The sequence below is a fragment of the Pelodiscus sinensis genome, chromosome 2 (assembly GCF_049634645.1).
Source record: "Pelodiscus sinensis isolate JC-2024 chromosome 2, ASM4963464v1, whole genome shotgun sequence".
NCBI lineage: Eukaryota > Metazoa > Chordata > Testudines > Trionychidae > Pelodiscus > Pelodiscus sinensis.
In genome coordinates this window covers 150,602,734-150,617,291 of record NC_134712.1, presented here as the reverse complement: position 1 = coordinate 150,617,291, position 14,558 = coordinate 150,602,734, and the positions used below count along the sequence as shown (strand labels likewise).

Below are 14,558 nucleotides of genomic sequence, written 5' to 3'. Positions count from 1 at the left end.
AGCTGTCACTTGGTACCATTATTTCTATTTTCTATCTTTATTTTCTTTGTAACCATTTTTAAGATCTATATTTGCTAGCAGTTAAGAAATAGAGCAATAGCCATTGTAACCATATGATTTATAAGCTTCTTGAATAAACCTGTAACTGTTTAAGCTTGAACCTGACTCCTTCAGTTGCTGTAACAGAACCAAGCACAATTTTAAAAAACTTCAGCCGGTCATAAGGAACAGGTATAGGAAAAGCTTGGGCGTTTTGGATCATATCACTCCTAGGTGACAGATCTGTTGGGGCATCTCTGTCTTCCCTAGACTGCCTGCTGTGAAGAAATCGTGTATACTAGCAGCTAAAATCTAAAATGTAATAAGCTCTTCCTATAAACTCTGGGGCGTCTGTCAGCCTATTGGCTGCCCTCCGTGAAGGGATCCTGATCCTAACGGACAAAGACACGGACGTTAAACTTCTCGGGGCCTTGTGTCCCTGCAGTTAAGGACTCGGGTGTCACACACACACACTGCCCTAACCATCGGCTGACACTTCTCAACAATTAATATTGTAGAACAGCGATAGCACGTACTAACGCTATGGCATATACCAAATTTCATTGATATATCTATATTAAAGCATTTTTTAGATTAATTAAAAACTTGAATATTTTTGAATATTTTTATTGAAAAATTTCATAAACTAACTTGCAATTTATAAATAAAAATTTATATTATGTTAAAAATATTGTTAAAAATAAAAAACTGCGAGAAACATGTTAAAGTATATTTTAATATTTTAATAATAATATTGTGTAAAAAGAAAATATCGTCACTTTTGTCCAGAAGATCCAAAATAAATTCAAAATACCTTAAGTGGTTAAGATATCACAAGCAGGTACATTATAAAAAAAGTAATGCTTTTGTTCATTGCTTTTTGAAGATCATAACGAGACATTTGGATGCAGTAGCAGCACAAGAAGATTTGGCCATGGCTTGAACAAAAAAATCAAATCTGCCCCCCATGATTGATAGCCGATTTACAGAAAAGGAGCTCAGCAACATCTTTACTTTTTAATTTGAAAAGCCCAAATTTGGACTTTTGGGAAAAGCAAAGAAGAAATTGGCAACGTGAACGGTGGAAAAGGAAGTGAATGGTGAGCTCAAACCATGTAGCTTCAAGACAAGTGAAGCAAGTGCTGTGAAAAGTTTCAACTTTTGGCGGCATGTAAAACGTAACCATCCTGAAAACTATGCAGCTCTGGTTACAAGAAGATGAGGCAAAACAGAAAGCTGAAGCGGCTAAATGACGTTCATTTGTGTCTTTGAAAACTCCTGGAGAAAAGATTTTTTTTTTTTTTTTTTTTTTTTTGCGGAGCTTCATCTGAAAAGAAACCCAAAATTGAGCAAACAAAACTTGACTCATATTTGAAGTCCTCAAAGGTTATAGTCACCATGGATGCCAATACTTTCCGTGAAGGGCTGATGGAAATGGTTTGCTTGAGTTCAACGCTGCTTACTACCTTCAGGCTAAAGAACAAAGAATTTCAAAAAATTGCAGGTGAAATGGGTCGGCAGCTTGGGGTTTTGACGGGGCACGATGCGGTTCGTCATTTAGTTGTCAGCACAGCTCAATCTGGTCGCAAAGAACTCAAGAAAGCTTTGGAACAAAAATTGTGTACCTGAAAATGGATGCAGTAACCCGTGGAAACAGAAATTTCCTTGTAATCAATGCTCAGTACTATGAAAAAACCTTGGACATAATCGACACTGAAGGGCGTCACAATTCTTCCTATGTGAAAAGTCAAGTAAAAGCTATTTTAGAAAAATTTGGGATAAGTGAAATGCAAGTGCTGAGCATCTGCGTTGACAATGCAGCAAACATGACATATGCTGTAAAAAATTTCAGCAAGGACAATGAAACCATTTCTACCTCTGACAACAGGAATGTGGACAGAACGAAAGCTATTTTGCCTGATGAAGGAACTAAAGGAATGGATGAAATCAAACTCAACATGGATGCTGCGGTGGAATGGGTTAATGACCCTTGCTTCATACTTCCAACATGGCTTCATGAGGGTGACTTGAAAGTCCAACTGATGAGGTGTGGTATTCACACTCTTCAGTTGGCAATCTGTGATAGAGTGAACAAAACATGAGAAGAAATTTCTGGTAAACATTCGACAAGTTGTCAAACTACAAACCCTAAGTATTCGAAGTGTTATGCTTGATCTACATGGAGTAACTCAATCATTGGATACTGTGACTCACTGGGGTTCAACATTTGCGATGATTGATCGGCTTCTCGTTTTTTCAGTTTTACTGTACACAAGTGGCTGCTACTGGAACAAGAGAACTCAAGTTAACAAAAGCTGAATGGGACGAAGTGAAAAACCTGTGAGACCCCTTGGCAAAGCCAAACCAAACAACCGTGAATCTTCAAGCTGTCAATGTAACACCGCGTGTTTTAATGAAGGAATGTTGAAAACTGTCAAAATTCTTGCAAATAAATGGGGGACAAATTGCAGAAGGAATTCTATCCTCCATGCAGAAACGTGAAGAGAAGCTTTTTGACAATATTCATTTCCTTGCTGGAGTTTGTTGACCCACGGTATTGGATTCTTCTTACTTCAAGGGAAGTACCAAAGGCAAAGGAAGGGCTCCTTGATATTGCTCGACGACTTTTAAAAACAAAATCTATTGCTACATTTGAACTTGGCGAAAGAGGCTGAAGAAAACAAAACACAACAAAAGGAGTCGTCAACCATCGAATTTGCGGTTTTGGAAAGTTCACATCCTTCAGAAATAGCAGGCTGTTCTCAAACTTCCATCTCCACTCTTAACTTGTTTGAGCATCCATCCCTGAGACATCTTCAACCATCACAGGGAAATGGAGATAATTCAAGCACCAATTCTTCAGAAAATGATGACTTCAAAAAGGAATTGGACAAACAAGCAAGACGCCGGTGAGTTTCTGTGATTCATAATTGTAATGAAGCATTATTCGAGAGAAACTTTTGGGAAGATTGTGAGGCAGTGGAGTCTATTGGTAGGCTAAAAGCTTCAAAAACAGACAACCATTCACAGCTACCCACGCCACATTCAGGCTGCCTGTAGAATTGCTTCGAGCATGCCAACAACTCAAGCTAGTATAGAGCGACTGTTTTCGGCTTTAAAGTTAATTTTAAATGATCTGCGGCAGGCTATGAAAGAAGACTTGATTGCTGCAATAATTGTTTACAGATTGAATTATGAATGATTCTAGTTTGTATTGTTGATGGCATTTAGTTTGTTTTAAAACTCTGAATAAAAATAGTGTCTTTTCAAAATTACAGTATGCACTTTTTTATTTAGCTAAAAATTAATTTGAGGCTAAGTGGAGTCGGAGCAGAGCTGGAGCAGTCACTATTGGTGCCGGAGTGGAGCTGGAGCAGAGCAATTAAAAAACTTGATTGCTCCAAACCCCTGCCCGAAACAATTTAAAATTGAATTAACTCCTTATGCTTAACTATCTACCACACTATATTTCACTTCACGGGTAGCCATGTTAGTCTGCAACTTCTAAAATGAGTAGTCCTGTGGCACCTTAAAGATTAACAAAAAATATATAGAATCCTTGTAGTTAGCTTTGAGAATCTGAAGTCTGGAGAGATTAAACTGTCATTGTGAGATGGCTTCATTAAAGTGCTAATGCCAGTGCAGCATTTTTACTATACATTTGCCCGAGTACCTTTCCCAGAGATAGGGCTTGTTTTCACCTACAGTGACGCAGTCGTGCTATTGTAACACTTCAGTGAAGATGCTTCTTTGCAGATGTGAGAGCTTCTCTCAGTGGTATAGTTAATCTACATCCCTGAAAGATGGTATTTATGTTGACAGAAGCTTTCCCACTGATCTATACAGAGTATCCTCCATATCTCTGAGCAACATATTTATACCAACATAGGTCTGTAGTGTAGATGTAGCCCTGAAGAACACTGTGTGGCTTGAAGGCTTGTCTGTTTCAGTAATTGAAGTGGGTCCAATAAGAGATTCTCACCCACCATATACGTCTCATATTCTGGGTCCAACACAACTACAATAATACTGGAAAACAATTTACAGTGTGTCCTGTGTGCTTAACATCTGTACTAAAAGACAGTGATTAATGGGAGAAATGCATAGTGACTAATTATTGAACAGCTCTTCTTGCGTTGGAGACCAGGATGCAAATTCTTCCTTAAGCTTCCAGTGAATTTGATCTCACCCTGTTTTGCAATGGAATCTAGTCCACATTATAAAACTTTTTCATGGTTGTTACTAGGGATGTGACCGTGTACCCTTTTACATGATTAACCCATGCGCCTGAGCTTATGGGTTAATGCTTACAGTTATACACAGCTTCCCCTTGCTGCCTCTATATCAGAGGCAGGTGGGAGCTGGTGTTTGTCAGCTCCCCACAATTACCAGCTCCCACAGAGCTACCTGCCCCTTCCTGCTATCTCTGATATGGCAGTGCAGGGATGGGGCGGGGAGCAGGCGGGAGCCCGCTTAAAAGCTGGCTCCCCATGAGCATCAGCTCTCACCCAGTCCCCCATGTGTAAATGTGTAACTGTGGCAAATTTATAGCAGTTACTTTTTTTTGTAAACATGTATCATCCCTAATTGTTACTGACATGATTTGACTTCTAGTTGGTTTCAGTCTTTGTTCAAGATACTAGATATTTGTGTTATTCTTTTTCTCTGGTTTAATAAAGCTCATTTTAGTTGCTTTACTCTTCCACACCTAAATGATTGAATCTTGTAGTCAAGGGACTAGAAACTTCTTATGTAATTCATTAACATAGAATAGAATACTAGAACTGGAAGGGACCTTGAGAAGTCATCAAGTCTAGTCCCCTGTACTCATGGCAGGACAAAGCACCAGCTAGATCTTGGAGTGGGCCTCTGTCAAAAATCATTGCCCACCCCTGACTTTGGAAAGTGGTCGAGAGCTATGCTGTTCCATGGCATTAATGGAAGAGATGAGGGGTGTGAGATGGAGGTTGGGTGCAGAAGGGAGCTTGGGGTAAGGGATTGGGGTGCAGGAGAGAAACTGGAGCCTGGGAGGGAGTTTGGGTGAAGGAGGCGGTTGTCACCTAGGGCAGGGGACTGGAGTGGGGTTTGGGATAGGACCTAGGATAGAAGGGGATTGTGATCTGGGGCAGAGGAATGGGATACCATATCTGGGAGGGAGCATGGGTGCAAGAGGGGGACAGAGGGTTTGAGTATGTTGAGTGGGAGGCAGAGGGCTGGAGCTGGGAGGGACTGGGGTGCCAGAGATGGGCTGTGGCTAGGAGACTTACTAGCCAGCAGCCAAATCAACCAGCCTGCCTGGCTGCAGAACTAAAGGTTGCAGAGCTTAAAACGTTTCCCTGCCTGCCTGTTTGCCTCGCCATGTGCTTCAGTGAATAACTGAGCCGAGGAGAGGGGGCATGGTTCTTCTTGACTGCCTGTTATTCAAATAAGCATCTCCCATTGGCTGGGGGTAAGGCAGCTTCTGACGCTTCCCCCATTTCCGCCACTTTTGAAATAAATGAAACCTGGCAGCCACGTTTCTGCACAGGGAAGCAAGGGAGCCTGCTTGGGGCTCCCCAATGCCTCTGTGGGCTAGATCCGACCCGTGGGCCGTATTTTGCCCAGGCCTGATCTAGATCATCCCTGATATGTCTATCTAACCTTCTCTTAAATATCTCCAGAGATGGAGATTCTATAACATCCCTAGGCAATTTATTTCAGTGTTTAACCATCCTGACAGGAAGTTTTTCCTAATGTCCAGCCTAAGCCTCCCTTCCTGTAATTTAAACCCATTGCTTCTTGTCCTATTATCAGTGGTCAAGGAGAACAATTTTTCCCTCCTTGTTGTAACACCCTTTTAGATACTTGAAAACTGCTATAATTGGCTGGTTCCTTTTTCCCTTTTCCTTTCTAAACCAAACAAACCCAATTCTTTCAGTCTCCCCTCATATGTCACATTTTCTAGATCTTTAATCCCTTTTGTTGCTCTTCTCTGGACCTCCAATTTCTCCACATCTTTCTTGAAATGTGATTCCCAGAGCTGGACACAGTACTCCAACTGAAACTTAATTAGCACAGAGTAGAGTGGAAGAATGACTTCTCGTGTCTTGCTCACAATACTTCTGTTAATGTATCCCAGAATCCTGTTTGCTTTTTTTTGTGACAGTGTCACACTGTTGGCTCATATTTAGCTTGTGGTCTACTATGACCCCTAGGTCTCTTTCTGCAGTACTCCTTCCTAGACAATCACTTCCCATTCTATATGTGTGAAACTGATTGTTCCTTCCTGAGTGGAGTACTTTGTATTTGTCCTTATTAAACTTCATCATATTTACCTCAGATCATTTCTCTAGTTTGTCCAGATCATTTTGAATTTTGACCCTATCCTCCAAAGCACTTGCAACCTCTCCCATCTTGATATTGTCTGCAAACCTAATAAGTGTCCTCTCTATGCCATTATCTACTCAACTTTGGAAGCCCCGGGGGTCACAGTGATACTCCCAGCACATGCTGAGGGCCATAACTTTAGTGTGGTTGCATGAACAGGCAAATATATATGCAGATAGGTTCTTTCGCTCTAATAGGTATGAATACAAAGATTAAAGCAAGACTACACAACACGCATGCCCCATTTAAGTTAGTTCTGCTGATATTAATAAAATGCAATATTTACCTCATTTCCACCCAGTTGACAGCACTTTTAATGAGTCCAGGAATTTAACTACTAAAACACATATCAACAGAAGGCTATTATATTGACCATTATGGAGGCCACGTTCAAAGGATCCCACCCATGGGCCACGTGTTGAGCCCTGTGTAAACCCAAACTGTTTGTGGCCCACAGAGCAAACAGGTATGATTTGTGTTGAAGCCCTGATCTAAGTTGTTGATGAAGATATTGAATAGAACTGATTCCAAAACAGGCTCCTGCAGAACTCCACTTATTATGCCCTTCTAGCCTGTTTGTGAACGGTTAATAACTACTCTCTGAGAATGGTTATCCAGCTATTTATGCACCCACCTTATAGTAGCCCCATGTAGGTTGTAGTTCCCTAGTTTATTGACAAGGTCATACAAGACCATTTCGTATAGCTATGACTAAGGGGAGCGTTCCAAAGTTCATTACCATAAAATCTTTTTTCTAAATGCCTTTTGATGGCCTTGAATCTTCTTTAATAAATATTTCATTTATGTTTCTTACCTCTAGTATCAGTACCTCCTGGTATGGGATGCATGTTATAGTAGCATGGGAGCACTCCTATGGTTAAGGTTACGTCATGACATCTATTTAAAGGTCAACCATTTAAATAATTTTACAATGTCAATCAAAATCTGTGGTGTATTGTACTTCCTGCAACTCTAATCACTTCAGTTTACATTGTAGATTGGTTCTGTCTTCCTTTGTGTGCACTTCTTCACAAGTTTGTATTATTTGCAGATTTGGAAAGTGCAGAATTTCCCATAAAGGAAATACCTGATAGATCTGGTGACTGTATACAATGTACAGGAGTTTGGTTACTCAAAAATACTACTTCTAGAAGGTGGATACAACAGAAATCTGAGCAGAGCTACAGAGAGCAGGGAGCATTACTGCTTGAAAATCTGAAATGCTTCACCTTGTAACAAAAGCAGATTTGTAATTATTGATGACATCTCCTACACTTGTCTATTTTTAAAATCTCGGGTAGATTTTTTTTGTCACATCCTGTCTTTAGAAACAAGTAGGACTGTTCCCCTAAAATTATCTTAAAAGTATTTTTAGCAGCATATTCTAACAGATTAGTCAGAAGTAGAGCATATTTGTTTTAGACACCCTGAATTTCCAATTACACAATGTCTGGCTCATAAAACATTTCTAAAGTAGAATATTTATTTTAGATAATTTTGAACATGTTTCAACAGTGGCCAGCAGCTTGCCAGACTCTTGCACGTAACTTTCACTTCACGGTCTATGGAAAGAAGAATGCATCTGCTAAAGTTTCTGATTCGGTAAGTTAATGTTTATCTTTGAGGTGGTCGTCTTTCCTCAGTGTATAATTGTAATGTTTCTGGAATTTGAAAGAAGAGCATAGACCTGCATTATCAGAGGTTTTTTTGTGGGGAGGGGAGGTTGTTTTTGTTTGGAAGAAAATTTCAGTATGGGCTATGAATTGTTAAATGGAGCATGCATTGACTTTAGTAATACTGCATTGACTAGAAACTTCTTACATGATATATTCTCACTATATTAAGCTTGTGATACAGGTAAAATCAGTGATGTGCACAGTACCAGAAACTTAACATGTATACTGGATGATATAAACTAAAATAAGTGTATTTTGTAGTTAAACGGACACGCAGTTTGAGAGAGAATTGTTTGACTTACTGTCTTAATACGGTAATCTTTCTCCTCAGATTTCTACACAATATCCCGTAGTGGACCATGAATTTGATGCTGTTGTTGTGGGCGCTGGTGGGGCGGGCTTGCGGGCTGCATTTGGTTTGTCAGAGGCTGGATTTAATACAGCATGTGTTACAAAGCTGTTCCCAACCAGATCCCATACTGTTGCTGCACAGGTAAGAATTTAAATACAATTAGTTTGACATTAAATGTTCTGATATTTTCATATCAGAGTTGGTGTATGTAGCATTATGATTCGTAAGTTGTCTGAATTTCAGTCCCATTTCCATTAGTAAAAATGGATATTAGGATCTAAGTAAAACAGTCTAGGGAAATTGTATATGTTTGACTCATATTCCGTGTCTTAAAACAGAAAATATATTAACATGCCACTTCATTGTATGCATGAGTGTCTATATTGTTGTAATGAAACATTCTCCTATACAAAATGTTTTAGCCTAAAAGGAATGAGATGTTAACCATTGTGTAGTTGATTATCATAATTTCTACTGTATAAATGAAAGATAATGTGGGCTAAGTAATATCTCTTATTGAACTAAAATCTTTTGGTGAGGGAGACATGCTTTTGAGCTTAGAATTTTTTCAGGTTTGCATGCTGTATGAGATGAGACATAAATTTAACTTGAAAATAATTTGTCCATTATCCTAAATGCTATTTAATATTGTGTGTTTTAATGGGATTGAGGACTGGATTGGCTTTTAAGATTATGCGATTTAAGTGTCACTTTGGGGAGATACATATTTCATTTTCAGGGAGGGATCAATGCTGCTTTGGGAAACATGGAAGAAGATAACTGGAGATGGCACTTCTATGACACTGTGAAAGGATCTGACTGGTTGGGGGATCAGGATGCTATTCATTACATGACAGAGGAAGCACCTGCTGCAGTTGTAGAGGTAAAGCTATTCATACTGAGATTGATTTCAATGATCTGCAACACAAATCAGTATCCACACGGATGTTTTAATGATACAGAGATTAGACTGGAATAGCAAACTTTGTATAAAGAGAAACTCCTTCTTTGGCTCCTTTCTTGAGGGTGGATGATAGATTTGTTAGTGTTACAAAGCAGCCGTAACAGTAACTTGCCTATTGTTGAAGTCCACAGCTATATCTCTAATACTTTGTTTGTACTCACCAGCTGGAAAATTATGGAATGCCATTTAGCAGAACAGAAGAAGGGAAGATCTATCAACGTGCCTTTGGTGGACAGAGCCTCCAGTTTGGGAAAGGGGGACAGGCTCATCGATGTTGTTGTGTCGCGGACAGGACAGGACACTCACTGTTGCACACCTTGTATGGCAGGGTAAGAGGCTATGAAATGGGGGAGAAAAGTTTGACTTTTGTTTAACTAGTGGGAACTGTAGGCGTTTAAAAAGCAATGCTATTGATTCTAACAATTACTTATGGGCTCTATTTTACTAGAGTTTAGAGTCAACAGGGAATCCAGGAGAACTCCTAATCTTCATTCCAGGCCCCCTTTTTCTTCCTGTGGCATGCCTCTGCCTGATATCAGCATGACAAACAGAAGAAGCCTGAGAAAAGAATGTGCTTCTCCAGCATGTCTTCCTAGGGAAAATGCATAGATAGTAAGGTCTACTCATTACACTGCTCTACAGCCAAAATGCTTCTGAAATAAATATAGTCAAACTTTACTAGTTCTGGGTCACTGAGAACGAAAATGATGCTTAAAATTGTTGATTGGCTCTAGTTTTCAAGATATGCTATTGGGTCACTATATACGACCCTTGACTTGCGAATGGCGGAGGATAAGTGAGTTATAAAGGGAAGGGATCTCAATTTAAACCAGAAATGACTAAAATACATCTTTGACTGGATCTATGAATAAATCTATGACTGGGTTTGGACAGTACTTGCTTTTTAGGCAAAACAATGAATGATGCAATCTGAAGCTGGTATTGCATCATACATTCTAGGAATAACATGATGCAATTCATATAAGTCATGGATGATGCAATCATAACGAAGCTTACATCACTCTGCTGAACAAATTGCCCTATATCAGCTCTAGAAATCATACAGTCTCATGCTATCTTATTTGTCAGTGTTTGATTTTTGCAAAGGGACACATTTCTGTTTAGCCAAAGTGAGCAGAGATGCCTCATACTTGTGTGAACAGTGCAGATAACTTCTGCTACATTTGTGGTGAAGTGACTTTTGCATCACAAAAGCTCAGTATAACCACTATGGTTAAGAGAGCCTATCACCTTTATTTTGGCTGCAAAATTGGAGATCAGGACAAGAGGTGGGCCCCACACATCCTGCAACAGTTGTGCAACAAATCTTTGCCAGTGGTTGTACAGGAAAGGGAAATCTATACCTTTTGGCAGTGCCAATGATTTGGAGAAAGCCAACAGATCATACCAGCAATTGTTACTTCTGCATGGTGCCTCCAGTTGGGAAAGGTGTGTCAAAGAAGAAAAAGTGGACTGTGCATTATCCAAACATTCCATCAGCTATACACCCAGTACCCCACTGAAAAGGACTGCTGGTTCCTGATGCACCAGAATCATTCTCACTTGAGTCAGACAGGAAGAGGATGAAACTTCTGGTCCTGAACCATCAATGTCACAGGACCCACATTTTCTCCCATCCTCCTCCTCTGAACCCCACCTCATAACACAAGGTGAACTGAATGACCTTGTCAGGGATTTGGAACTACTCATGAATAAGGCAGAGCTGTTGGGTTCCAGACTACAGCAGTGGAATCTCCTGGCAGGTGATGTTAGGGTTTCCATGTTCCGTGACCGTCAAAAGGATCTTGTCCCATTCTTCTTCATGGAAGGTGATCTTGTAGCCTGCAACAACATCCATGGTATGATGGCAGCCCTCAACATCGTTCACGATCTAAATGAGTGGAGACAGTTCATTGATTCATCGAAGACGAGTCTTAAAGCTGTTTTGCTGCATAATGGCAATGTTTTGCCATCAATTCCAGTTGGTCATGCAGTCCATATGAAGTAAACCTATGACAACATGAAACAACTTTTGAGGTTCATAAACTATGACCAATGTCAGTGGCAGCTTTGTGGCGATTTGAAGGTTGTTGCTCTCTTGCTTGGTCTGCAGACTGGATACACAAAGTACTGCTGTTTTCTCTGCGAATGGGATAGTCATGCAAGAGAGTCCCACTACATCAAGATAGATTGGCCACTCAGTCATTGGAGCCTGGGAGGAGAAGTGTTCAGCATCCACCACTTGTTGAATCAAGGAAGATTTTGTTACCACCCTTACACATCAAGCTGGGTCTGATAAAGAACTTTGTCAAGGCCATGGACAGAACACAAGCAGCTTTCAAGTACCTCCGGGGAAAATTTCCAAGGTTAAGTGAAGCTAAGATAAAGGAAGGTGTCTTTGTTGGTCCTCAGATTCGTGAACTTCTTCGAGATGATGCATTTGACCATGCACTACGTGGCAAGGAAAAGATGGCATGGAAAGCCTTCCAGTTAGTGGCAATAAATTTTCTCGGAAACAACAAGGCAGACAACTGCAGGTTGTTGGTGGAAAACCTCCTCAATGCATACAAAAGCCTTGGTTGCAACATGTCACTAAATATACATTTTTTGCACACTCATCTAGATTTTTTTTTTCCCCCACCGAACTGCGGAGCAGTTCGCGACGAGCACGGCGAGCGATTTCACCAGAACATGGCAACAATGGAGAAACGCTATCAGGGCAAATGGAGCCCATCAGTGCTTGCAGACTATTGCTGGACAGTGACAAGAGATGCTCCATTTAATAATACAAGAGACAATCCAAGAAGTTCCGAGTAGACACTGAATAGGCTTAAACTATGTACATAGTAGTTTTTTGCCTTTTGTTTCATAATTTTTATTTATATAACCCGTTTTCTGATTTTTAAAGTGTTACATAAACCGGACAGGTGAAATATTATCATGTAAAGCAACCATAAACACATGAAAAGACCTAGGTTTACAATTTGATTAAAACTCTATCTACACAATATACATAGACGTAAAATGTAAAAACTTAAATATCTTTGAAACAGTAGCCAATCAGTTGTTTTAATTGTCATATTTGAATTCAGCACATCAAAAAACATAATAAATAGCACATTTTATCTCTGAAGCAGACGGCGTCTAAAAAATTGTAGACCGGTGTTGTGTCCAGAGAAAGCTACTGTTTCTTCCTTTTGCTGCTGTCATGATACACTCGCCTACTGCTGCTCTCTCACACACTCACGCACTCACTCTCTCTCCTACCCTGGCAACTCAGAAGGAGAGCTTCAGAGGGTAGCCGAGTTAGTCTGTTACAGAAAAAAAAAACAAATAATGGTCTGGTAACACTTTATACACTAACAAAACATGTAGATGGTATCATGAGCTTTCGTGGGCACAGCCCACTTCTTCAGATGACTGGAGTTTTGTGTTTGGGATGTGAACACTCGGAGGGAGGAGGAGAGGGAGAGTGTGTGTGTGTGTGTGTGTGTGTGTGTGTGTGTGTGTGTGTGTGTGTGTCAGTAAGTATCTGGAGAATGGGTACTTAAACCTAAGCAGATAAAAATCACGGTTGATAGATCGATTCCTATGTCAGGAAGGACTGACTTTGATTTTTATCTGCTTATGTTTAAGTATCCATTCTCCAGATACTTACTGATCTGTCTCCCAGCCCCTCCCTTATTCCTCCTCCCCCTCTTCCCTGCTCCTATTTATTTCGAGTGTTCACATCCCAAACTCATAACTCCGGTCATCCGAAGAAGTGGGCTTTGCCCACGAAAGCTCATGATACCATTTACATATTTTGTTAGTCTATAAACTGCTGCCAGACCATTTGTTGGTTGGTGGGGTTTTTTGTTTTTTTTTTAAATCAGAGTTCATCTTGATCTTTTCATGGGTCAAGTAGAGTGGCAGGACACCCCAACAAGGAAGTATCAAGTAAAACTAGCCTCCACGATCACAGCAAGAAAAATGGGCAATTACAGTAAGCGTGATTCTGACAATGAAAAAATGCTACCACCACGCTGCTGTGCAAGGCCATAAAAAAGAACAAATACCCAGCATACCATTAAGAACTAGTAAATGGCTTCTAGACCTAATTTAACAGCCCATGTACTTCATGCATTGTTTACTGAGCCTTAGCTAATTGTTCCTCTCAATCTTGAATGAAGTCTGTATGTGGAACCATAATACAGAGAAATAGTATGGGGGTGGGTGAGGGAAGGTGAAGAGAGATCAGAAACCTGCTTCAATTTGCTATCTGGTTCTTTCAGAAATGAAGGGAGCTCCAGGGATCCACTTATTGCTGGCACTCTGTATCCTCAAAGTGGCATTTGAAATGCAAAATCTCAAAAGCCAGTCCATTCCTCAGTCCCATTAAAACACACACCATTAACACCCCCTTATAGTGCTTGAAGTGTAAAGTGAAGTTTCCCCTTGGTAAATTGAGGGATAACATGCTAGTAGTGTATGGGATAGAAACAGATCACCTAAAAAGAGAGATTCACCATATACTAGGTATTGTCAAACACACAAAGTAGAATGAAAAATGTATTTTTTTTTCTCACCTAACTTCATGTTGATAGGTTAAACATTTTCAGACAAGTTTGATGTGAGACTGTATTCCTTTAAATGGTTTGGTAATTAAATGTGACCTCTTCAATCTAAAAGTTTTTTATATTCTAGAATACAATCATCCTAAAAGAGCCGCAGACTTTCTGCATACAGGCTTATCTGGAAAATAGTTTCCATGAAAACGGAGTCTGATTTTATTCTTATGTTAACTAAGCCCTTTAATGAGACATTGAAAAAGTGGGGTGGCTTTAACTTTTGCACATTCCTTAACTGTTACAAATGTTTTCTTTTCTAGTCTCTACGATATGATACCAGCTACTTTGTTGAGTATTTTGCCTTGGATCTCCTGATGGAAAATGGTGAATGTTGTGGGGTCATTGCACTTTGCATAGAAGATGGATCGATACATCGTTTAAGAGCAAAGAACACTGTTATTGCCACTGGGTAATGTAATGGAAAAATGTTTTATAATGTGAGGTAGCATAATCTAGAAGCTAGAGGAGAAAAATACGGTTGTAGGCAAGGGTTCGAGTTCAAATTATGCTATTGGAACACTGTGACCTAGCACAATACGTATTACTTCATA

At 39.9% G+C, this 14,558-nt stretch overlaps 1 protein-coding gene across 4 annotated transcripts in view; it reads left to right on the top strand.

Annotated features, from left to right (window-relative positions):
* Positions 1-14,558, top strand: part of LOC102455030 (succinate dehydrogenase [ubiquinone] flavoprotein subunit, mitochondrial) — a 42,593-nt gene that overhangs the window by 3,995 nt on the left and 24,040 nt on the right. For 2 of the 4 annotated variants that reach the window (XM_075921635.1, XM_075921634.1), the window contains exons 2-6: positions 7,921-8,007; positions 8,413-8,574; positions 9,173-9,316; positions 9,562-9,726; positions 14,268-14,416. In XM_075921635.1, the coding sequence (XP_075777750.1) occupies positions 7,921-8,007; positions 8,413-8,574; positions 9,173-9,316; positions 9,562-9,726; positions 14,268-14,416 (707 nt within the window). Of the gene's footprint in view, positions 1-7,896; positions 8,008-8,412; positions 8,575-9,172; positions 9,317-9,561; positions 9,727-14,267; positions 14,417-14,558 lie in introns of all 4 variants that reach the window. The other 2 variants (XM_075921632.1, XM_075921633.1) reach the window with 1 other exon arrangement.